At 43.3% G+C, this 26,528-nt stretch overlaps 1 protein-coding gene across 1 annotated transcript in view; it reads left to right on the top strand.

Annotated features, from left to right (window-relative positions):
- Positions 1–1,172: 1,172 nt before the first annotated feature.
- Positions 1,173–26,528, top strand: part of EIF4B (eukaryotic translation initiation factor 4B) — a gene marked incomplete at its 5' end in the record, with an annotated part of 35,145 nt that continues 9,789 nt past the window's right edge. Inside the window, 8 exons of the mRNA XM_080704878.1 lie at positions 1,173–1,185; positions 13,626–13,763; positions 17,389–17,597; positions 18,788–18,904; positions 19,140–19,194; positions 19,762–19,896; positions 23,677–23,814; positions 23,912–24,085. Of these exons, the coding sequence (XP_080561004.1) occupies positions 1,173–1,185; positions 13,626–13,763; positions 17,389–17,597; positions 18,788–18,904; positions 19,140–19,194; positions 19,762–19,896; positions 23,677–23,814; positions 23,912–24,085 (979 nt within the window). The remainder of the gene's footprint in view (positions 1,186–13,625; positions 13,764–17,388; positions 17,598–18,787; positions 18,905–19,139; positions 19,195–19,761; positions 19,897–23,676; positions 23,815–23,911; positions 24,086–26,528) is intronic.

The following is a 26,528-nucleotide window of genomic DNA, read 5'->3' as shown; positions in this document are numbered from 1 at the left end:
CACACACACACACCACTAAATTTTCAAGTATGTTCTTGTTCTAGAGCCCTTGCTCCAACTGTGCATCCTGTCTTCTCCTAAAGCTCTTCTTGAGTATGTTCCAGGGTTAGCAGCTTATAATTTAAACCTCGGCCTAAATATCACTTCCTCAGAACCTTCCCTGACCAAGCCATCTTTTATTATATCCCCTTGTGTTCACAGTGTTTATCAGTTGCTTATTGCCTGTCTTTTACTAGAACATAGCCTCCTCTGGGGCAGTTTTTCTGTTTTGCCCACAAATGTTTGTTAACAGTGCCTGGCACAAGGTTAGTGTTCAATATATACATATATATATATATATATATATATATATATATATTTTTTTTTTTTTTTTTTTTTTTTACGGTACTGGAGATTGAACCCAAGGGCATCTACGTCTGAGCTACACCTCCAGCCCTATTTTTTGTAATTTATTTTGAAACAGGGTCTAAGTTGCGGAGGGCCTAAGTAGCTGAGGCTGGCCGCGAAACTGCGATCCTCCTGTCTCAGCCACACAAGAACTGGAATTATATGCATGCGCCACCACGCCCGGCAAAAATAAAAATTTTCACTGAATGAAATATTAATATACGCTCTGAAGGATTAAGTGAGGTTAAAAGCCTATGGCAATTGCGTGTTCAAATATTTACCTTCTTTCCCCTTCAAACACGCCTAATCAAAACCATCTTTACACGGGACATTGGACTTACCTTGCCTTTACAAAAGGCCACTTAAAAAAAAAAAACCCACCCGCGAATCTTCCCTTTCAGAAAATCAATTGTGGCCCGCCCATTCTAGAGCGCAGCCCGCCCCGTTCCACGGAAGCGGCCCCGCGGCCGGCCCCTCCCCCTGACCCCGCCAGCCGGAAGTAGGACAGCCCGGCCGGCGGCCGCGCGCAGCCCCACGTAAAGCGTCAGGGTTTCGCGACAGCTCAGGCCCCACCCCCGTGGCCACATGTCGCGCAGGTCTTCCCGTCGGACGCCGCGCCACCTCCTCGCGCTGCTTTACGAACCTGGAGCCGCGGCGCCCCGCCTTCGGCCTCCGACCTCCCCTCCCCGCCCCCTCCCAGCGCCGCGTCTCCCAGCCCGACGCGCCCGCTATAATCACGTGATTGCCTCATCCGGGTCTTTTGCGTTCTCTCTCCCTCTCCCAACATGGCGGCCTCAGGTGAGTGAGCGGCCGAGCGCGGCCCAGGACCGGGCTCCGAAACCAGCCTCCGAGCCCGGTCCACGCCTTCCTGGAGTCGGGGAGCGGGCGGCGCCGGCGCCCTTCGGGCCTGGGGGCTGCGGCAGGCTGGCGGCGTGGCCGCGCGAGGTTATCGCTTGGGATGTTTGGGGGGGAGGGGAAGGACACCGTCCCCTCCCCCTCACACCCTTTCCACCCCGTCTGCGCGAGGCCGGAGTGGGCAGTAATGGTGGACTCAGACTTGGATCGGAGGAGGAAGCGCGGAGACAGCTGCGGGAGGCCGGCGCGAGGCCTCCGCGTAGACGTGGGAGCGCCGCGTGGAGGACGGAAGGAGGCGGTTGGCGCGCGGGCCGCGCACCTTGGACCGCGCGGGCGGCGGCGGCGGGGAGGGCGGGGCGGTTGGAACGCGGCGCGCGGGGCGGCCGCGCCGGAGTCCAGATGGGAGCCCCGCGCCCGCGCCCGCTCGGCCTTCTGCTTTCTGCCCTTCCCCTTCGGAGTGTGGCCCGGCCCCGCGGGATGTGTGTTAGGGTTGGAGATTGGTGCCAGCGGAGTTTGAGGTCGGGAACTCAGGGTGGTGCGCCCACGTGTTGGAAGAGGAAGCTGGAGTGGGCACCAAGATTTCCCCCCTAGCCGGGTTTTTTTCCCCTCTCAACCAACACATTTTTGCTGATCAGAACTTTATGCCATGCACAGTTCCGAGTGTTGGGAGGTGAGGTGGACAAGATAGACCCGTCCCCTTAGGGAGCATCCATTTTGGTTGAAGTTTAGTACTTATGATTCAGCTTTTTTCTCCTTAAGTAACTAAAACTGTGTATTTTGCTGGGAATTGAACCCAGGGGCTTTCTAGTTACCAAGTTACACCCCCTATCCCTATTTTGTTGTTACTTGGAAACGGTCTCAGTAAGTTACTGAGGCTTGTTTCGAACCTGCAGTCCTTCTGTCTCATTCTCCCAAATCGGTTCGTTTTTTTTTTTTTAGACTTATTTGGGAGGATATCACTACCTTACCTTTTTACTTGCTTTTATAATTAACCTAAAAGTGTAGCAGTGGGGCTTTGTAGCATTTCGTGGCATTTATTTTTAGGGATATAGTTTCTTTTAAGCCTGGCCCTGCATTTTGCTAAACATTTGAGCATAATAGCTTGCATTGCTGTATCCCATAATTAGCCAAGCATTTCTATGTGTGTTGTCTCATTTGATCCCCAGAGGTAATATAAGGAAATGGTGGTATCTTCCAGCTGATTTATTCAAGGTTGTACTGCTCGAAGGTGGAAGAGCAATGTCAAAATCATGGAGGCTCCTGACTCCTTTAACATTGGAGGTACTAAGGTGTCATTTTAAGTCGAGGTGCTGGCCAATAACATAATTAGAAGTTTACTGTGTGTGTGTGTTTAAAATTTCTGGGGATTGAACTCAGGAGCTTGAAACAAGTCTTGCCAAGTTGCTAGAGTTGGCCCCCAACCTCTGATTCTCCTGTCTCAGCCATCCAAGTACAGGGATTTACAGGCATGTGCCACTACCCTGGGCAGAATGCTCGTATTTTAAATTATTGTGTGAAGTACTTATTTGGCCCGCATTTGCCACCTTCACAGTTTATTATTGTTTGATGGAAAGTTTATATTTACTTTCTCCATAACTTTTGTGGAATGTTCAGAGATGAAAAATATCAATTTGTTTTCTCAGTTTACCCTTGAGGAATTTGAAATTTGTCAAATTTCTTTACTCTTTGAATTTTTCCCATGGTATTTATTGACTTTGCTGAGTGACAAATATGTCCAAAGTTTGGAAATGGGTTTTCCTTCTGAAAACTCATGATACAACTTGATAAGTCTTATCTTTTTGTTTGTGGTACTGAGGGTTGAACCTAGAGCCTCAACTCAAGCTAGGCGAGTGCTCTACCACTGAACTACATTCCAAGCTTTATTTATTTGTACTGAGGATTGAGCCCAGGGGCATTCTACCTCTTAGCTACACCCCTAGCCTTGCTTTATTTTTTATTCTGAAACAGGGTCTCAGTTGGTGAGGCCGGCTGCAAACCTGAAATCCTCCTGTCTCAACCTCCCAGTACTGGGATTTGAAGTGAGCACCACCACACTCAGCTTAAGAAAAGGGATCTTACTTAGTTGCCCAGGCTGGCCTTGAACTTGAAGTCCTCCAGCCTCAGCCTCTGGAATAGCTGGAATTACAGACCTGTACCATCACACTTGGCTCATAGGTCTCATTCATTGTTCAGTGAAACCACAAAATTTTTCATAGCAATACCAGCTTCCAATGTGATCCATTATTGACATTCATTAACTGAAAGTATCAGAACTATTAAATGAGGATAGTTTAAATTTCTGGGAAACTTGATATGTTAAGGTGAGCATTTAATTCCTTAGTTGGCCTCTTTAAAAGAAAATTCCAGCTGGGCGAGGTGGCTCACACTTTGTAATCCCAGTGCTTGGGAGGCTGAGACAGGATCTGCACAGGTTTGAAGGCAGCTTCAGCTACTGAGTGAGGCTCTCAGCAACCTGTTTCCAAACAAAGTATCACCCCCAGTACCACACACAAAAAAAATAAAACTCCTTGATGGGGTGGTAGTACACTCCTCTAATCCCAGTACTTGGGAGGTTGGACCAGGTGGACCCTAGGTTCATTGCCAGCCTCAGCAACTTTAGCAATACCCTCAGCAACTTGGTGAAACCCTGTTTCAAAATAAAAAATAGAAGCCTGGCATGGTGGCACACGCTTATAATCCCAGTACGTGGGAGGCTGAGATGAGGATCACAGACAGGTTCCTGGCCAGCCACAGCTATGTAGGCTCTCAGAAACTAAAATGATGCCGGGTGTAGTGGCGCACGCTTATAATCCCCCGCTTGGGATGTAGAGACAGGAGGATTGCACAGGTTCGAAGCCAGCCGCGCCAATGGCTTAGGAGACCCCGTTTCCAAATAAAAATGTAAAAATAGGTCTGGAAGTATAGCACGGAGGTAGACGGGCTTCCAGGAACCCCAGTACCACCAAAAAAGAAAAGAAACTAAAGTGAGACCCTTTTTAAAAAAAACAAAAATTAGGGCTGGGTGTATAGCTTGGAAGTAGAAAGCCCCTGAGTTCATCCTTCAATACTACCAAGTAAATACTTAAAAATACGAGGTGTTTTACTGGGCGTGGTAGCATATGCTGGGATGCTGAGACAGAAGGGTTCCACAGTTTGGAAGCCAGCCTCAGCTACTTAATGAGGCTCTCAGCAACTTAGTGAGACCCTGTTTCCAAATGCAGTATAAAATAGGTCTGGGAGTGTAGCCCAGAAGTAGAAAGCCCCTGGGTTCCACCCCCAGTACCACCAAAAAATATATATATGAGTTGTGTTTTTGTTGTTGTTGTCCTTTTTATTATTGTTTTGTTTTTGCTGTATGGGGGTGGAACCTGGGGGCAGTGTACCTCCAAGCTACACCCCCAGCCCTGCTTTTTATTTATTTTAAAACAGGGTCTCACTGAGTTGCTAAGGGCCTCAGCTAAGCAGCTTGACGGGTCTCTAATCTCCTGAATGCTAGGATTACAATTGTGTGCCACCACGCCTGGCCCAAATACATGAGGTTTTTATTATAGTATTTAGTATAACTTTAAAGCCTACCTTTTGCATCCCAGGATCCTCATCTGTAAAGTGGACGTGGTTTATCAGCTCTTCCATTAGCAATAAGAAATCAAATACATTTGATAATAGGTTAACATTTAAAATTGGAAATAGTATATGTAAACACATTAGGTCTTTCCTTTGCATAATACTTCAAAAATCTTTTATGGGGGAAGATGGTATTCAGTGGTTTTCTTTTGTGCTGGCCTTCATATTTTAAAAAATGGTTTAAAGAGTTGCCATTATATGTTTGTAAACTACCTGCTTTCTTTGTGTGTGTATGGTTCTGGGGATGGTATCTAGAGGCATTCTACCTACAAGACACACACACACACACACACACACACACACACACACACACACACACACCCCGCTGGATTTTAATTTTATTTTTGTGTGTGTGTAGTGCTAGAGGTTGAACCCGGGGTATTTATTCTACTTCTAAGCTGCACCTCCAGCCCTATTTTACTCCTTATTTTGAAACAGGATCTCACTGAGTGCAGGTGGCCTCACAAGTTTCTGGTTCTGGCTGTGGACCTATGATCCTTCTGTCGCAGCCAACTATGCCCTGCTATTTCTTACTTTGAAACAGGGTCTCACTTCTTGCTGAGACTGCCCTCAATATACCATCCTCCTGTCCCAGCCTCCCAAATACTGGGATTACAGGCAGGCCCCATCATACTCAGCGCTTAGTGTTTTTGTTTTGTTTCTCAGTACTGAGATTGATCAGGGGCATTCTACCTCTGAGCTACACCCCAGCCCTATTACTTATTCTTTATTTTGCAATAGGATCTTGCTTCCTTGTGGAGAACTAAGTAGCTGGGCTGGCTGCAAGCCTGTGATCTTCCTGTCTCAGCCTCCCATGGACTGGGATTACAGGCATGCTCCACCATGCTCAGCTCCTAGTGATTTTAGTATATTCACAGAGCTATTAAACCATCATTACTATATTCTCAGCCATTTGTTTTGTTTTTGGGGGTACCAGAAATTGAACCAACCACAAAGCAGTAGTTTAGAGAGGCATTCTACATCCAAGCTACACCTATAACCCTTTTGTTGTTGTTCTGAAACAAGCTCTTGCTAAATTGCTGAGTGCCTTGTGAAGTTGCTGAGGATTACAGGTGTGCCCAGGCTCAGCCCTTTTTATTTTTTATTTATTTAGGGGCACGGAAGATGGAGCCCAGAGGCTCAACCTACCTCTGAGCTACACCCTACCCCTATTTTATATTTATTTGGAAACAGAATCTCACTAGGTTAATGAGTCTCACTACTTGCCGAGACTGTCCTCGAACCTGGATCCTGTCTCAGGCTTGGAAGTTCTGGAATTATAGGCGTGTGCCACATCTGGCTAGCCGTTTTTATTTTACTTGACACTGAGTGTTCCTAAGTTACCCAGGTTACCTCAGACTTGTGATCCTCCTGCCTCAGACTACTAAGTAGCTGGCATTATAGGCTTGTGACACCATGCCCTGCTGCCAGCCATTCTACTTTTTCTTGGGATTTGCCTATTCTGAACACTTGGTATAAATGGCATTATCATATAACACATGAACTGTGCTGAGTTTATTTAGCTTTAATGTTTTCAAGGCTCATACTTAAAATAGGATATATCATTACTTTTTTGCCAAATAATATCTCATTGTATGGATATACTCGATTTTCTTTATTCATTAGTTGATGGGCATTTGGATTGTTTTCCTTTTTTGTATGAGCTGAGACCAGAGGATTGCAAGTTTGCAACCAGCCTCAGCTACAAGTACTACTAACTAGGTAGGCATGGTGATGCATGCCTGTAATCCCAGTATGGGGAAACTGAGAAAGGAGGCTTGCAGGTTCAAGGCTGGCATGTGGTGACTTAGTGAGACCTTGCTTCAAAATAAAAGGTAAACCTGGCTTGGTGGCCCATGCTGTAATTCCAGTAATTGGGAGGCAGAGACAGGAGGTTTGCAGGTTCAGGGACAGCCTCAGCAAGTAGTGAGACTACCATCAACCTAGCTGCCCTGTTTCAAAATAAGAATAAAGTGGGGCTGGGGTATAGCTTAGGGGTATAGTGCTCCTCACTTTAATCCCCAGTACCACCCCAAAAGTGCTGGTATAAACAAGCAGCACTGTTTGTGTACAAGTTTTGTGACACTTCCTTAGGTTACTTAGTTACTAATGCATTCAGAAGGGTTAAAAACCAACAAAATAAGTGGCAATGTCTAAATTTAGGCATATTTTTGAGGGGCTACTATAGATTGAACCCCAGGGGCATCCTGCCCTGAGGGCCCCCCCCCCCTTTTTAACAAATTTTCCTTTAGTTGTTGAGAGCATTGCCAAGGCTGGCCTGGAATCTTGTATCCTCCTGGTTCAGCCTCCTAAATACTAGGGTCACAGAAATGCATAAGCAAGCTCAGTAAGAAGGCCTGTCTCCCTTTTTTTTCTCTTTATTTTTATTTTTATTTATTTATTTTTTGCGATATTGGGGATAGAACCCAGGGGCATTGTACCTCAATCTACACCCCCAGCCCTATTTTTTTTAGGGTATTATTTATTTTTCAGTGCTGAGGATGGAACCCAGGGGCATTCTACCTCTGAGCTACAACCCCCAGCCTGATTTTTTTATTCTTTAAACAGGGTCTCATTGAGTTGCAAGGGACCACTAAGTAGCTGAGATTGACTTTGAATCTCTATCCCCCCAAATGCTGGGATTACAAGCATTTGGCAATCCCAGTACTTGATGCTGAGACATTAAGGTTTGGCCTTAGCAACTTAGTCAAGCTCTTGGCAACTTACAAGGCCCCTGTTTCAAAGTAAAAAATAAAATAGGGTGGAGTGTAGCTTGGAGGTATAATGCTCTGAGTTTGCTTTCCAGTACCGCACAAAAAAAAAAGATACAGAATAGGCCTGCATTTTATGGGTAAGCTTTATTACTTATAGTATTTTAAGGGTGTCCTTTGTTTAGAAATAATTAGCATCAAGTAGGTGTGGTGGCCCAGGCTTGTAATATCAGCATTTAGGAGGCTGAGACAGGAGGATCCTGGTTCACTGCCAGCCTCAGCTGCAACTGAGTTGCAGCCCTTTGCAACTCAGGGAGACCCTGTTTCAAAATAGAGTAAAAAATAGAGCTGCGGGTATATCTCAGAGGTAGAATGCCCTTGGGTTCCACCCTCAGTACCAAAAAAAAAAAAGGGGGGAAAGAAATAACTAGCACCCAGTTTAGATTTTTATTATTCCTACATCTGACCTTTGGTGCTTTTTTTTACTATTTCGGTGGAGTGATAATAGGGAAGCACTTTGAGAAGAAAAGTAGAGGAAGCATTTTCTACATGCAGCAACCTCAGAATCCAAAGAACTCAGTTTATTGCACTGTTCTGCTAATGTACTTTATATATATATAACTGTCTTTTTTAATTAGTACTTTCAGGTGTTGAAGTGGGAACTTTCCCTTAACAGCAGCCAGGCTTCATGATGCCTAACTGTAATCCTAGTGCTTGGGAGGCTGAGACACAGGTCTGAGGCCAGCCTCCGCAACTTAATGAGACCCTGTTTCAAAATAAAAAGCTGAGGGTGCATCTCAGAAATAGAATGCCCCTTGGTTTAACTTCCATTGCCAAAAAAAAAAACAGTGACTTTCAAAGAAAGGGATGGTTTTGTCTTTTCCCATATTACCCCCAGATCGTTTCATGATCATTTGAGCAATTTTAGGGACAAGGGTGTTTGGGTTTACTTCTAGCTAATGAGTAGAGAAGCAGAGGTACTGCTGAATGTGTTATAATGTGCAGATGGCCCTCCACAACAACAAAAATTACCCAGTCTAAAAATGTCAGTAATGCTGAAATTGAGGGAAATCCTGATTTAAGAATTAAGCTTGAGTCGAGGCCTAGAGAGTTAAAGGACAGCATCAGCTACTTAGGCCCCTTGCAACTCAGTGAGACCCTGTTTCAAATAAAAAGAATAAAAAGTAGGGATGGGGTGTAGCTCAAAGATAGAATGCCCCTGGATTCAATTCCCAGTACTGTCCCCCCCAAAAAAGAAGAAATAAAGCTGATTATATTTTTGTAACAAAGCCTATTAAGAACACAAATATATTGCCTCTTAAAGGATTTCTAGACCTAAAAGCAGTTTTGGAAGATGTTTTGTTTTTAAGATTTTGTATTTAAATGGGTGTATAATGGTGGCTCACACTTGTAGTCCCAGTACTTGGGAGGCTGAGATGGGAGGCTCATGGTTCACAGGCAGCCTCAGCTACTTAGGCCCTTTGCAACTCAGTGAGACCCTGTTTCAAATTAAAGAATAAACAGTAGGGCTGGGGTGTAGCTCAGAGGTAGAATGCCCCTATGTTCAGTCCCCAATACTAGTAAATAAAATTAATAGGTGTATAATGAACTTGAGGTGAGAGAGAGAGCTCCACACCACAACCCTTGGTCCAGATGAGTTTGGCTTTAATTGGCAAGTGTTGTTTTGTGAGGGGTGAGTTTATTAATTAATGTAAGATTTACGGAGCATAAAAGAATTGGAGCAGTTTGGTCATAGTGGCAAGGGATGGATATACTTGGAACCTTGATACTTATTCTTTGAGACAGGGTATCATTAAGTTGCAGGGGGCCTTACTAAGTAGCTGAGGCTGGCTGCAAACCTGCAGTCCTCCTGTTTGAGCCTCTCAAGTACTGAGATTACAAGCATGTGCCACCACCCTGCAAAGTCCTGAATATATAATGGCCTTAGGTACTGGAGGAGCAAAGGTCATGGAGGCAAATGTCAGCACCCACTTTAAGCTAATTGATTTTGCTTTTAAGGGCTACTTTTTTGTATGTGTGTGGTACTGGGATGGAACCCAGAGCTATACCCCAGCCCTATTTTTTATTCTTGATGTTTAAACAGGTCTCACTTACTTGAGTTTCAGAATCCTCCCTAAGGAGCTGAGACTGTCCATGAACTGCTCCTCCCAAATGCTGGATTTACAAGCGTGAGCCACCATACCCGGTTTAAGGGCTACTTCTTATTTTTAGGGATTGAACCCCAGGAGTATTCCACCTCTGAACTCTACCTCCAGCCCTATTTTCATATATATATTGGGGGGGTGGGTCTGGAGATGGAATCCAGGGCCATTTGACCTCTGAGCTACATCCCTAAGTTGCAGAGGGCCTCACTAAGTAGCTGAGACTGTCTGCAATCCACAATCCTCCTGTCTCAGCCTACCATTTGGGATTACAAGTGTGCGTCACCACACCCAGCTTTATTTATTTTGAAACGGGCTCACTAAATTTGGGGCCTTGCATGTTTCTGAGGCTGGCCACTCACTGAGTTGCAAAAGACCTCACAAAGTAGCTGAGGTTGAGGATTACAAGCTTGGCCCAGCTTAAGGGCTACTTTTTTAAAACCTTATATTGTAGCTGGGCGTGGTGGCGCAGGCTTGTAATCCCAGCATTCAGGAGGCTGAGACTGGAGGATCGCAGTTCGGGGACAGCCTCAGCTACTTAGTTGAGGCCCTCTGCAACACAGTGAGACCTGGTTTCAAAATAAAGAATAAAAAATAGGGCAGGGGGAGTAGCTCGGAGGTCAGAGGTCGAATGCCCCTGGGTTCCATCCCCAGACCTGCAAAAAAAAAAAAAAAAAAAAAACTGTAATACTGTAAGTCAATGCTGTTGTGAGATTTAAGTAGTTAGAAATTTTGTAATGGAGAAGCAGGCTTGGAGCCCTGCTCCTGTAATCCAGCATTTGGGAGGCGGAGACTGGAGGATAGGGGTTCTCTGGACAGCCTCAGCTACTTAGCAAGGCCTTTTGCAACTTAGACTGCGTTTCAAAAAATAGGACAGTGAGGTGTAGCTCAGAGGCTCCTGGCTTCCATTTCTAGTACCTCCCCAAAAAAATCTTGTAATGGAGCTGGGCATGGTGGCACACACTTGTAATCTCAGTACTTGGGAGGCTGAAACCGGAGGATAATAGGTTTGAAGCCAGCCTCAGCAATTTACTGAGGCTGTCAGCAACTTAGATCCTGTTTCCAAATAAAAAATAAAATACGCCTGGGATTATAGCCAGAAGTCCTCTGAATTCCATCCCCAGTACCACAAAAAAAAAAAGGAATCTCACAATAGCATTTTATTTTGTTTCAAAGACCTCATCCATTGGTGAGATTTCTCAACCAGAGGAAAGGGTGGCAATCATAGAAGAATGGGAAATATATGATTTGAAGACTTTGTGTGTGTGGTAGTACTGGGGTTCCTGGAAACCCTTCTACCTCCAGGCTACACTCCCAGACCTATTTATTTGGAAACAGCCAGCCTTGCTGGCTTCAAACCTGCATGATCCCCCTGTCTCCGCCTCCCAAGCTCAGGGATTACAAGTGTGGGCCACCAAGCCTGGCTGAAAAGGCATTTTCAAGTTAACAGTGGCTTGATAATGTGTTAGTCATGCTATTTATTTTGGAATACCCGATGACATTAAAGTGCAAGACTTGTTTGTCAGAAGAATCAAGGGGTTAACAGTTGAGAAACCCTGAACTTAAGTTGATTAAGCCAAGTCAGATCAAAGGACAGGTTAATTCCAGATTCTGCTATTTTGGTTGGTATGTGTATGTAGAACAAGGAGAAAGGAATACCTTACTCAGTTTATTACTGTTCTTACATTAAATTTGACCTCAGTGAACTGACCACCAATTTTATTTTTATTTTCCCAGTGGCAGGACAGGTTAATAATTAGGTATTAGCTGATGAGACTAGATTAAGCTCTAGCAGGGTGAGGATCTTGGCAAGCATCATACTAATCTCAGACACTATTTTCAAACTAATGGATATGAAAAGGACTAAAATAAGCCTGTGTGCTATAAGTATTCTACTTTATGTCTTGTTCAAATTAGCTTATTCAAGTTCTTCTGGATCTTTGTGCAGTATTAGTGCTAAAGGACCCAACCTCTGAATAACGATTCACAGCTAGAACAGAATGACTGATCTACATGACCATAAATCATACTTTTGAGGCCAGATTAGTGTTGAGTCGCTTGAGAATAATATGGAAGTTTTCTGTTCCTGGCCATCGTTAATTGACATTTCAGCCAAGTTGATTTGCTTTGCACATTGAGATCATAATACTTTGGGTTCTTTTTGGTGCTGGGGTGGAACTCAAACATTCTACCTTCAGGCTACACTCCCAGCCCATTTCATATTTTGTTTTGAAATAGGACCTCACTAAGTTGTAGAGGCTGGCCATGAACCTGCAATCCTCCTGTCTCAGCCTTCCAAATTCTGAAATTATAGGCATGGTGGCACATACCAGTAATTCTGGTACTTGGGAGGCTGTTTTAAAATAAGGATGGAGGGTGTAGCTCAGAGGCAGAATGCCTCTGGATTCCATCCCCAGTACCTCAAAAAGAAATGATAGATGTGGTGACACACTCCTGTAAATCCAGTTGTAGAATCACAGGTTCAAGGCTAGCCTCAACAATTTAACTAGACCCTGTTTCAAAAATTAAAAAGGGTTGGGGGTGTGCCTCAGAGGTAGAATGCCCTAGGTTCAGTCCCTACTACCAACAAAAGAAAAAGGCAGGTACCAAGTTACAGGTACTTGGTCATCTTGGGTTAGATGAGAATTGGAACATTGAAAAGGAATTAATTATAAGAGCCAGAAAACTAATTTTTGTTACAACAAAGCTGCTTGCTTTTTTCTTAATCATGTAGGAATGTGGGTAGGCCAGTTCTAGAACTTAGTCCCTTCTGAACTAGCTATTGGTTGTGCCATCTCAGAAGTTCTAAGGATAGAGAGCTTGAGTCAGTCCACTAAATGGAGCCTTTGGGGATTTCTAAGTATTTCATACACACAGAAAACTCTCAAAACATTTAAATGTGTTGGTTGTTAAGATTTTCTTAATTTTCTTTTAATGTCATATCTTTGTATGTGTGTGGTACTGGGAATTGAATCCGGGGGTTTGATGGAAAAACCCTGAGCAGCTTCAAGCTTTCTAAAAATTCATAGTTATGGTTCATCTTTTTCATGCTCATTTTTCAATTTTTTATTTTTTTATTTTTTGTGATACTGGGGGTAGAACCCAGAGGCTTTCTACCTCCGGGCTATACTCCCAGACCTATTTTATATTTTATTTGGAAACAGGGTCTCACTAAGTTGCTGAGAGCCTCACTAAGTAGCTGAAGCTGGCTTCGAACCTGTGTGATCCTCCTGTCTCAGCCTCCCAAGTGCAGGGATTACAAGCGTGCGCCACCACGCCTGGCTTCATTTTTCAAATATTGATCAGTCCTCAAAAGCACCATATTACATGATTTATATGAGATAGGAATTTTGTCTTATCTTTGTATCCAAAGAGCAATAAATGTAGTAATGTCTTTTTTGTTAATCTATCTTAAGTAGAGGTTGTTGCCAAATTAAAACTCCCAAATGGGGCTGGGGGTTTAGCTCAGCAGTAGGATACTTGCCCAGCATGTATGAGGCTGTTCGTTCAGTCCTCAGCACCACACGCATAACTTCAAATGGTAAATTAGTGAATGTAGTAGCAAATAAGAGGTTGCCCTACCCCATCAATACCATCCAGAGGGGAATGTTACACATCCTTCCCTTTTTATACACAGTTGTGTGTATAAAATATATATTCAAGGACTTTTTTAGTTTTTCACTTACTGATTAATTCTTTCTTGAGCATTATATTGTGCTTTCTTTAGATTTACATCTGCATAGTACTCTCTTATATAAATATACCATGATCCGGTCCTCTGGACCTTTGTATTGCCTTTATAATATATTTAATGATACTTCATTGTGGAATTTAGTAAGTACCCAAGTAGTTATGAATAACTTTTTCTTTTGCATTTTCAAAACAGCAAAAAAGAAGAATAAGAAGGGGAAGACTATCTCCCTAACAGACTTTCTGGCTGAGGATGGGGGGACTGGTGGAGGAAGCACCTATGTCCCCAAACCAGTCAGCTGGGCTGATGAAACGGATGACCTGGAAGGAGATGGTAATTTTTCATTTGTTTGTTGTCAAGCTTAGAAATTCTAAACACAACTTGTTAAATGATAATTCACATTATTTTAAGTGTAAAAGGATCTTACTCATTCTGAGGAGTCTGGAATCATTGGGGGGAGTTGTTGCTTTTTTGTTTGTTTGTTTTCAGTGCTAGGGCATTCTACCTCTGAATTGAATGTTCCAATTCTCATCTCTCAACCCTTTTTATTTTTATTTTGTGTGAGGGGTATTGGAGATTGAGCCCAGGAGCATTCCACCTCTGAGCTATACCCCCAACTCTTTATTTGGAAACAGGGTCTCTTAAGCTAGCAAGGCTGGCTTCGAACCAACGCGATCCACCTGTCTCACATGCCTCCCAAACGCAGGGATTACAAGTGTGCGCCACCATGCCCGGCCCCTTGGCTCTATTTTATTCATTGTTTTGAAACAGGGTTTCACTAAATTGCTCACAAGTGTGCCTCACCACACACAGCTTGGTTTTAATCTCAGTTTAATTTAAGCCAGGCATGGTGGCAGAGGTTTGTAATCCCAGTACTTGGGAGGCTGAGACAGGAGGGTCACAGGTTCAGAACAGTTTCAGCAAGTAATGAAACTCATCAACCCAGAAGACCCTGTTTCCAAATAAAAATAGGGATGGGGTATAGTTCAGAGGTGAATGCCTTAGATTCAACCCCCAGAAGCCTCCAGTTTCACTCTCCAGTAGTATATCCACACACACACAGTGATACTGTGGCCAGGCATGGCAGCGCACACCTGTAATCCCAGTACTTAGAGGAATGAGACAGGAGGATCACAGGTTCAAGACCAGCTTCAGCAACTTAGTGGGACATTTTGTTTTTGTGGGGGGATTCCCCCCCTTTTTTTGTGTCTGCTTTTTGTTTTTCTTTTTGGTAATTGGGATGAACTCAGGGGCATTCTAATTCTGAGGGGCCCCCTCCCCCATCCTGTTTTATTTTGCAATAGAGTCACTATGTTTTGAAGGGCCTAAATTGCTGAGGCTGACCTTAAAACTGATCTTTCTGTCTCAGCCTCCCAAGTACTAGGATTACAAGCAAGCACCACCATGCCTGACCATGGGACATTGTTTGTTTGTTGTTTTGTTTTGGTTTTTGGTGGTACTGGGGGTGGAAAAACCCCAGAGGCTTTTCTATCTCTTGGCTATACTCCCAGACCTATTTCATAATTTATTTGGAAACAGGGTCTCACTAAGTTGCTGAGAGCCTCAGTAGCTGAGGCTGGCTTTGAAACCTGTACCCTCCTCCTGTCTCAGCCTCCCAAGCGCTAGGATTACAAGTGTGCACCACCACACCCAGCCTGGGACATTGTTTTAAAAATAGTGCTGAGGGTAAAGCTCAGTGGTAAAATGTCCTGGGTTCTATTCCCAATACCACTTGGGGAATAAAAAGTGATATTAGAGCATAATTCTAGGGGCTATTGGAGAGAGGTTGAAATGAAAATGGTCTGAGGGAAAAGAATAGAAATAGTCGTGTGAGAAAATACAGAAGAATCATTGAGATGTGTCTTCAGAGAGTAACTGGGAACACAGGGAAGGCTTTTGTGTTTTGTTTGTTTTGCTGTGCTGGGGATGGACCTCACAGCCTCCTATGTAGTTGACCAGAGCTCTACCATATACCATTGAGCTATGTCCTCATTCCCTCAGCATCATTTTTTCTGAAAAGGTGCTTTTGTTTGTTTTTGTTTTTGTCTTGTGGTACTGGGGATAGAACCCAGGGCCTTTCCCCAGGCTATACTCCCAGACCTATATTATATTTTACTTGGAAACAGGGTCTCCTTAAGTTACTGAGAGCCTCACTAAACTGCTGAAGCTGGCTTCGAACCTTGTGGGATCCTCCGTATCAGCCTCCCAAGTACTAGGATTACTTAAGCATGCGCCATCACGCCCGACTGAATAATTTAAAAAAAAAATAAGAGGAGCCAGTTGTAGTGGCACAAACTTGTAATCCCAGTACTTGGGAGGCAGAAACAGAAGGGTGAGTTCAAGAATAGCATCAGCAATTTTGTTTCAAAATAAAGAATAAAAAAAATAGGACTGTGGGTATAGCTCAGAGGCAGAATGCCCCTGAATTAAATCCCCAATACTTTTTTTTTTTTTTTTTTTGGCGGGTTTTGGGGATGGAACCCAGGGGCATTCTACCTCCGAGCTACACTCCCTGCCCTACTTTATTCTTTTATTTTGAAACCGGGTCTCACTGAGTTGCAGAGAGCCTCACTAAGTAGCTGAGGCTGTCCGCAAACCACGATCCTCCAGGTCTCAGCCTCCCGAATGCTGGGATTACAAGCGTGCGCCACCACACCCGGCTAATCCCCAATACTTCTGGGGATGTAGTTTAGTGGTAAATAAGATGAAGCCAGCATGGTGGAGCACACTTGTAATCCCAGCATTTGGGAGGTTGAAACAGGAGGATCACAGTTCACAGATAGCTTCAGCTACTTAGGCCCTTTGCAACTCAATGAGACTCTTTCAAAATAAATAGGGTTGGGGGTGTAGCTCAGAAGTAGAATGCCTCTGGGTTCCATCTCCAATACCACAAAAAAAAGAGAGGGGGGGAGGGAGGGAGGGAGAAGATTGGGGTAGTTAGTATGAAGTCCTTGGTGCATAATAATATTCCATAATAGTTCGTGTTAATTAGGAGTAAAAGGCCAACAGAAATCTGGGCCTTCAAAGTCCTTTAGCTACTCATAAGGAGACTGGATACTGAATACTGGTATGTTTATTGGCTGGTTCTGTGCTTCCTCTCCTCTTTATTCTTCTCTTCCTTCTATACTGGGATTGAACCCAGGGGCTAGAGTCTACCTCCAAACTACACACCAGCCCTTTTTATTTTGAAACAGTGCCACTAAGTAGCTACAGCTGACCTCAAACCTGCAATCCTCCTTTCTGTCTCCCAAGTACTAGGATTACCGGAATGTACCCAGCTATGACTTGGCTATTTTGATTCTAACATTTCAGGAGCCTTTTCTTGTCTTTTCTTGGAATTGGAAGTGAAACCCAGGGACTTTTCTACCTCTGGGCTATACTCCCCAGCCTATTTTTATATTTTATTTGGAAACAGGGTCTCACAAAGTTGCTGAGAGCCTCACAAAGTAGCTGAGGGTTGGCTTCAAACCTGTGCGATCCTCCTTTCTCTGCCTCCCAAATGCTGGGATTACAAACATGTGCCACCAAGGCCAGCTCAAGAGTGTTTTCTACTTGTAAAAGTACCCTCATTACTAAGTCCCCTGTGTGTGTGTGTGTGTGTGTGTGTGTGTGTGTGTGTGTGTGTGTGAGAGAGAGAGAGAGACAGACAGACAGACAGACAGACAGACAGACAGACAGACAAGGGATGGAAGCCAGGGGCGTTCTACCTCTGAGCTACACCCCCCAGCCCTATTTTTTATTTATTTATTATTTTGAAACACTCACTGGGTTACAAAGGGCCTCACTAAGTAGCTGAGAACCAAAATCCTGCCTCAGCCTCCCAAATGCTGGGATTACAAGTGTGCGCCACCACGCCCGGCTAGTCTTGTTTCTTTTTAATACTTGACAATTAGTATAGTTCCTCTTGTTCTAAGATAGTGGTAAGAGATTTTCTCTAATTTCTTTATTTCTTTTCTAGTTTCAACCACTTGGCATAGTAACGATGATGATGTGTATAGGGCACCTCCAATTGATCGTTCCATCCTTCCCACCGCTCCACGGGCTGCTCGGGAACCCAATATCGACCGGAGCCGTCTTCCCAAATCGCCACCCTACACTGCTTTCCTAGGGAACTTGCCCTATGATGTGACAGAAGAGTCCATTAAGGAATTCTTTAGAGGATTAAATGTAAGTAAATTTTTTAGATTGTTAAGTAGACATTGAGGGTAGTGACTAAAATTAATTACGGAATGGACAGTCAGCCTTAATTTATTATTTTGTGGCGCCAGGGATAGAACCCAGGAGCATTCTACCTCTGAGCGTTACTCCCAGCCTGATTTTTTTTTTTTTTTTTTTTTAATTTTTATTTTGAAACAGGGTCTCACTAAGTTATGAGGAGCATCACAGGTTGCTAAGGCTAGCCTTGAACCTGCAATCCTGTCTCAACCTCCCAAGTACTGAGATTACAAGCATGCACTACCACGCCCAGCACCCTTATTATAAAATACCAATAGCCAGGTGTGGTGGCGCATGCTTGTAATTTCTGCATTTGGGAGGCTCAGACAGGAAGATATGGTTCAAAAATAACCTTACCTACTACTTAGTGAGGCCCTTTGCAACTCAGTGAGACCCTGTATCAAAATAAAGAATTTAAAAAAAATATATGGCTGGGGGTGTGGTTCAGAAGTAGAATGCCCCTGGGTTCCATCCCCAGTACCATAAAAAATTTTTCAATGTAACATGGAAGAAAGCAAAGTCAAGCATACAAGGGATGCTTTAAAAAAAAAATTCAAGTACTGGGAGTGGAACCCGGGGTCCTTCTACCTTTGAGCTGCATTCCCAGCCCTAATTTTTATTCTTTATTTTTGAAACAGTGTCTCACTGAGTTGCAAAGGGCCTCACTAGCTAAGGCTGACCACAAACCATGATCCTCTTGTTTTGGAGTCCTGGATGTTGGGATTACAAGCATGTGCCACTGCACCCAGCCTAATATATATATATTGTTTCATTTCTTTGGTGCTAAAGATTAAGTTGGGTGTAATTCTGCCTCCAAGATAACCCCCCAGCAACCCCCTGTTTTTCCCCTGAACAAGGTCTTGCTATGTTCCTGAGGCTGGCCTTGAACCTGCGATCCTTCTATCTTGGGCTCCCAAGTACTAGTTTTACAGACAGCGCCATCATTCCTTGATGGTTCAAAATTCAAAAGGTGTTGTGGAATATAGACTGAAATCTTTCTTCTATACCTTTATAGCCGTTTTTCTCCTGCAGATAACCAGGTATACAATATATCTCTTGTATATCCTGCAGAAAAATCGTTTGCATATACACTAATGTTTGTGTGCTTTTTTAAGGGGAAAAAAAACCTTTTGTTTCTTCAGATCAGTGCAGTGCGTTTACCACGTGAACCCACCTTTCCAGAGAGATTGAAAGGTTTTGGTTATGCTGAGTTTGAGGACCTGGAATCCCTGTTCAGTGCTCTGAGTCTCAGTGAAGAGGTAAGGGGTGGGGATGGCCATGAACCTGTCTCAGCCTTCCAAGTACTGGGATTATAAGCATGGATCACCATGCCTGGCTTTTAAAGGATTCTTTAGCCAACAAATTAAGACTGTTGGCTAGATTTGTGTTTTTATCTTCCCCCAGTGCTTCTGCCATCCCCAGATGTTTGTCATTCCCATGGGATTTTTGCATAATGTGGGCACAAGGTTGGTTAATGTAGTCCTTTGCTCTCAGTCTCTAGGTAACAGAAGAATTCGAGTGGATATTGCTGATCAAGCACAGGATAAAGGTAAGAAAACTGGTAGAAATTTCCTTTTTGTTGGTGTTCTTAGATGACAAAGTAGAAAATTTTAACAAATAGTGGTGGGTCAGTGTGAGTCTAGAGCAACAGTTCTCAAATAGTTTTGATCCACGGGGCACTTTTGGCACATTTGCGGGCATTTTGTGTTGTCACAGCTGAAGAGAGCACTAACGATAGCTAATAGGATTAATCCTGTAATGAATAGAATGGCTCCTCCATATCTAAGAATTATTAAATACAACATGTTAGTCATGTTGAAATTGAAGAGCCCTGAATAATCTAAATGGAAATTAAATCTATAAAAAGTATATTAGCTACCTAACAGGGTATTGGGCTTCAGAAAGATCGCATTTGTGTATGTTCCAGGGACTCCTGGCCTATACAGATTATAAGACAGATGAGCACCCAAACAGTTGAAATAAATGTGAGAACAAGAATAGCCCAGCTGAGTTGGAGAGTGTACTTGCGGGGCCTGGAGCAAATTTATGATGCCAACGCGATAGAGGAATTGTTATTTTTATATGTCTTCATGTTCTTGTTTTTGTTTATCTATAGATAGAGATGATCGCTCTTTTGGCCGAGATAGAAATCGGGATTCTGACAAAACAGACACAGATTGGAGGGCCCGTCCTGCCACAGACAGCTTTGATGACTACCCACCAAGAAGAGGTGATGACAGCTTTGGAGACAGTAAGTTTGTTTTTATGAAGTTAGTTTCTTTTGTGCCCTAGGGGTTTCTTTGGCAATAAGACAACTTTATTATTGTAGAAGATCGCATTAGCACCTAGGAGATGGGGAATGTAGTAGAGCTAGGTGTTGTTGTTGTTGTTGTTGTTGTTGTTGTTGTTGTTGTTGTTGTTGTTGTTGTTTTTCAATACTGGGGGTGGAATCCAGAGGCATTCTACCTCCAAGCTATAACTCCAGCTCCACTTTTTATTCTTTATTTTGAAACAGGGTCTCACTGAGTTACATAGGACCTCACTAAACAGCTGAGGCTATCTTCAAACCACGATCCTCTGGTCTCAGCCTCCCAAATGCTGGGATTACAAGTGTGTGCCACTGTGCCTGGCTTTAGATTTTTTTTTTTTTTTTTTTTTTTTTTTTTTTTTTTTTGCCCAGGAGGACTCCAACTTTCTAGACTCAGGCAGTCTTCTGCCTCAGCCTAATTCTTAGTAGCTAGGACTGTAGGCATATGCACATGTGCCCAGCAAAGTAAAGAATTTATTGTGTCCAAAAGAATTGATATATTTGTGGTTTTTATTTAGGAACCTTTTTGTGTGTGTGTGGTACACTGGGGGGTGGAACCCAGGGGCTTTTTTACCTCTGGGCTATACTCCCAGACCTCTTTTATACTTTATTTGGAAACAGGGTCTCACTAAATTGCTGAGAGCCTCACTTAGTACCTGAGGCTGGCTTTGAACCCGTGCAATCCTCCTGTCTCGGCCTCCCGAGTGCTGGGATTACAAGCATGCATCACCACATCCAGCTTAGGAACCTTTCTAAACAAAGTAAAAGGGATGAACATTTCTCTTTTTGCAGACAATTGTTTATGAAGAACCACAACAGATTTCACAAAGTAAGCTAGTTGAACTAAACAAAACTCAGTAAGATGCTAAGTGAAGAACTTTATACACAGTTTATCTACATTACTATATGCAAAAGAAGTCGTTTTTTAAGGTAGCTTCTATCCAGACATGGTGGCATGCACCTGTAATCCCAGTACTTAAAAAATTGAGGCAGGAGGATTACAGGCTTGAAAACAGTCTATGTGATGACTCTTCAGTATATATCAAGTGCCAAACACTGTTCTAGGCTCAAGATAAAGCAGTAAGAAGAAAAAAAAGCCTGTTGTCTCTGGACATGCATTATAGTGGAGGAGAGTTTAGGTGGGGGGGGGGACTTAAAAAGATTGACAGTGACATTGGGTAGGAATCACCTTTACATATACCACTTAAATCCAGCAAAAGGTTCATAAAACCTTATGAGGACTACTTTATTAAAATATATGAAAAAAAAAAGACTCAGCTCTGAGTGGAAAATAAATGCTTTACAGTCTAAAACACATAGAGTGGCAAGGATAAAATTCAAAGTCTGTTACGGTGAGGGGGAGGAAACAGTATGTGTAAATATTTGAGGAAAATACTATTGTGGTGTTAGTACATATTATGCTGCAAAAAATACGAAGATGCACATTGTGATGGAGCCGCCCTCACAGTGGGTGGGGATCAGGCTGTTAAATCTGAAGACTGGCGCTAGGTAAAAATAGAGTTAAGCTTTCCAAGACACCTAGTGCACTCTACTACATTCCTTTATACAGGTTTCTGGTATTTAGTGCCATCTGATATTGATTGATGAGCATATGTATACAAAGCATGATTCATATCTTTTTCTCTCAAATATGTCATGAAGACATTTAGTAATTGTTTTGTTTTTTGTTTTGTTGTGGTACTGGGGATGGAACCCAGGGGCATTCTACCTCTGACCTGCACCCCCAGCCCTATTTTTTATTCTTTATTTTGAAACTGGATCTCACTGAGTTGCAGAGGGCTCACTAAGTTGCCGAGAGCCTCACTAAGTAGCTGAGGCTGGCTTCGAACCTGTGTGATCCTCCTGTCTTGGCCTCCCAAGTGCAGGGATTACAAGCATGAGCCGCCACCATGCCCGGCTTTATTTTTATTTTAAAACATTATCTTGCTAGGTTGATGAGAATCTCACTGTTTGCTGAGGCTGTCCTCAAATCAACAACCCTCGTGGCTCCTGTTTTTTATTATTTCATTTTGATACAGGGTTTCACTTAATTGTGGAGATCCTCACCAAGTTATAAGGCTGGCCAAGAACCCATTGTCCTCCATTCTCAAACTTCCAAGTACTGGGATTACAAGGTTGTACCACCACATTTATTTTATTTTATTTTTTGGTGGTACCAGGGGCTTTTCTACCTCCGGGCTGTACTCCCAGACCTATTTTATACTTTATTTGGAACAAGGTCTCACTGAGTTGTGGAGAGCCTCACTAAAGTAGCTGAAGCTGGCTTTTTTGTTTTGTTTGTTGTTGTTGTTGTTGTTGTTGTTGTTTTGCTTGTTTCTTTGTTTTTTGTGGTCCTAGGGGTGGAACCCAGAGGAAACAGGGTCTCACTAAGTTACTGAGAGCCTCACTAAGTAGCTGAGGCTGGCTTTGAACCTGTGTGATCCTCCTGTCTCTGCCTCCCAAGTGCGGGGATTACACGTGTGCACCACCACGCCCGGCTTGAAGCTGGCTTTGAACCTGTGCAATCCTCTGCCTCAGCCTCCCAAATGCTGAGATTACAAGTATGCGCCACCACACCTGGCTGAGTGTTTGACTTTAAACTATGATCAGCTGTGTGGGAATTAATTTGTGCCCCTAACTTTGCTGATACCACATTACCATTTGTTTTATCTGCCACTTTGGCAGTAGAAAATTATACCATTAGTTTCTATTACTTAAGAGACGGTTATTATCCCTTATTTAAATGTTGCGTATGTTTTTCCCCATTTTATTTCCTTTCAGATTTGTATAGTCCTCTTGTAAAACTTGTATATGGTATTAGGTATTGAATGCCAAAGGGGTATTCTACCTGTGAGCCATTTTTTATTTTGAAATACTGTTACAGACAGCCTTGCTAAATTGCTGAGGCTGGCCATAGATTGTGGTCCTGCTGTCTTAGCCTCACAAGTAGTAGGGTTATGGCCCATGCAAAAACTTTTTTTTTTTTTTTTTTTTTTTTTTGGTGGTACTGGGGTTCCTGGAGGCCCTTCTACCTCCGGGCTACACTCCCAGACCCATTTTATATTTTTATTTAGAAACAGGGTCTCCTAAGCCAGCGCGCGCGGCTGGCTTCGAACCTGGGCGATCCTCCTGTCTCCGCCTCCCAAGCGCGGGGATTACAAGCGTGCGCCACCACGCCCGGCCTATGCAAAAACTTTTTAAAATAGCCTTTGAAGCCAGGCGCAGTAGCACATGCTTGTCATCCCACCACTTGGGAATCTGAGACAGGATTCAGCTACTAAGTGAGGCTCTGGGCAACTTAGACCCTGTTTTCAAAAAGTATTTAAAAAAATAGGTCTGGGAGTTTAGCCCGGAGGTAGAAAAGCCCCTGGGTCCCACCCCAGTACCACACACACACACACACACACACACACAAGCCTTTGGTTCTTTGATATTAAGCATGGGGAAAATCCCCATTATATTCTCCTAATGGGGTGTGTGTGTGTTACTGGGGATTAAACCCAGGGGCATTCTACCTCTAAGGTAGCCTCTTCCCCCCCCCCCCCCCAGTATTGCATATTGAACCTGGGGGTGCTTTGCCTCTAAGCTGCAAAACCCCTATCCCTATTTTTTACTCACTGAGATAGCAGTGAATAGGAACTTATAGGCCAATGAGTTCCTATTGCTTTCTGGTAACAATGCAAAAGAAAAGGGTATGGTGTTACCTGTTTCTTTTCTTTCTAGAGTATCGAGATCGCTACGACTCAGACCGATATAGGGATGGGTATCGGGATAGTTATCGTGATGGCCCACGCCGGGACATGGATCGATATGGGGGCAGGGATCGCTATGATGACCGAGGCAGCAGAGACTATGATAGAGGTAATTATAACTTGAGTTAAAGTTAAAATACTTTAAGAACTTTGCCTCCTTTTTCCTCCATACTGTATGATGACCATAATTTGGGATATATTTGCAGGGTATGATTCCAGGATAGGCAGTGGCAGAAGAGCATTTGGCAGTGGATATCGTAGGGATGACGACTACAGAGGAGGTGGGGACCGCTATGAAGACCGATATGACAGACGAGACGATCGGTCATGGGGCTCCAGAGATGATTATTCTCGGGATGATTATAGGCGTGATGATAGAGGTAATCATTTTCTTTTGTTTACTTCATGGAGCACACTGGGAAAAATGGAACATTGAGTAGGAAGGACATAATGGAAATAAAGTTATTTTTTTTTATCTTTTATTTTTTAAACAGGGTCTCACTGAGTTGAAAAGGGCCTTGCTAAGTAACAAGGCTGTTTGTGAACCCACGATCCTTTGGTCTCAGCCTCTCATGCTGGGATGACAAGTGTGCGCCAGCATGCCTGGCTTATATACTTTTATATACAAATTTTTTTCAGTTAAAATTTATCAAGTAGCCGGGCGTGGTGGCACACGCTTGTCATCCCAGCATTCGAGAGACTGAGACTGGAGGATCACTGTTCGCGGACAGCCTCAGCCATTTAGTGAGGCCCTCCGTAACTGAGTGAGACCCTGTTTCAAAATAAAGAATAAAAAATTGGACAGGGGGTGTAGTTTGGAGGTCAGATGCCTCTGGGTTCCATCCCCAGACCCAGGGGGGGAAAATGTATCAAGTAAACAGAGCTGAGTGTTGTAGCGTAAACCTATAAACCCAGTATATGGAAGGCTGAAACAAGAGGATCACAGGTTCAAGGCCAGCCCTAACAACTTAGCAAGGCCTTCAACAACTTAGGGACACCCTGTTTCATAAAATAAAAAATAAAATAGGGCTGGGAGTGTAACGCAAAGGTAGAACATCCCTGGGTTGAACCCTGTTATCCCCTCACACACGCGCACAAAAAAATATTTGTTAGCTTTTCTTAGATTGTTAGCTCATTTCACCTAAGTAGTGTCAAAGCCATTTTTCAAGTGAAGGAAATTCATATTAAACAGTCTCATTGTCAATAACTGACATTACAAGGTTGGAAACCAGGTATTGCTAGTTTCAGTGCCATTGTGCTGCAATAATTGATGTTTGCTAATTACCTTCAAAATTAGTAATACTAATATTATTCCCCTAATACTGTAAGAATGTACTATACAATCTGACCTATAAGTTGACTGTTATTTATATTCTGACTTTAGTGATGTTGTAAGAAAGTTTAGAGGGTCTAAACTTTCCCAGAATTTTTTGTCTTTAATTAATATCTTACTTTGGCCATGAACTTTTGTTTTTGGGTCTGGAAATGGAACCCAGCCAGGGGCATTCGACCTCCAAGCTATACCCCCTGCCGTATTTTGTATTCTTTATTTTGAAACAGGGTCTCACTAAGTTACAGAGGGCCTCACTAAGTAAGTAGCTGAGGCTGTCCGTGAACTGTGTTCCTCCAGTCTCAACTTCCCGATTGCTGGGATTACAAGCACCAGCCTGGCCATGAACTTTGTGCCCAGGGCTTTTATATCTACCATCTCTTAAAATCCCTTGAGAAAGAAACATGTGAGAAAATTGGAGATTCACTTGTGGACCTTAAATCCTTGACTTCTGGCCTTTTCCTCTCACACAGGTTTCCCCAATAGCTGCAAACCTGTTTTGCCCCCTCATGATTTTACACACATCTCACTCCCTGCCCGTTTGTCTCTGTCTACCAGTATCTTTGCTTGGGCCTCATTACTGTACCTACATTGACAGCAGTTGCTTCCTAACAATTTGGCCTGCTTTGCTTCATTGTTCTCACTGGTCCCAGTTATCTTTCTAAAACAAGATTTAGTTTATTTTTCCTTTGTTTAGACATTCCTAGTCTACTACCTTAAAGATCTCACTTTGTACCTCTGACATACTAGGCCCTTTGAGGGCATGTACTTGTTAAGCAATACCTCCCTTTTCTTCCACATCTACCCTTTTGAGTGCATGCTTAGCTTTCAAGACTGTTCAAGTGTTGTATGCACTTTACAGCTTCACTGAACATGTACCACTTTTGTATCTTTCATATGGATAAATCTTTTGTAGAGTTTAGCATACAGTCTTCTTTTTTACTCTTCTGTCTCCCACTAAGTTGGGCTTCTTGTAGGCAGGAGGGTCAAATTTCAGACTGTTGCACAGTATCTAACATGTGTAGGTACTTGATTATTTGTTGAATGGATAAATAGATTTGCATTCTGTGTAGGGAAGGGGGCTTGAACCCAGAGGCATTTTATCTCTGAGCTATCCCCCCAGCCCTATTTTATTTTTATTTGTAAACAGTCTAGCTAGGTTGATGAGGGTCTTAATATTTGTAGAGGCTGCCCCTGAACCTGCAATCCTCCTGTCGGCCTCCCAAATACTGGGAATACAGGTGTACACCAACATGCCCGTGAGTTTTTTTGGTTGGTTTTTTTATGTTTTGTGGTACTGGAGATTGAATTTCTGAACTGCACTGCAGCACTATTTTATTTTTTATTTTATTTTTTTATTTTTTATTTATTTATTTATTTGTGTGGTACTGGGGGTGGAACCCAGAGGCTTTCTACCTCCGGGCTATACTCCCAGACCTTTTTTATATTTTATTTGGAAACAGGGTCTCACTAAGTTGCTGAGAGACTCACTA

Source organism: Muscardinus avellanarius (genome assembly GCF_963383645.1).
Source record: "Muscardinus avellanarius genome assembly, chromosome: 11".
Classification (NCBI taxonomy): Eukaryota; Metazoa; Chordata; class Mammalia; order Rodentia; family Gliridae; genus Muscardinus; species Muscardinus avellanarius.
Note: the sequence above shows the minus strand (reverse complement) of the source record. Positions and strands in the feature narration are given on the sequence as shown.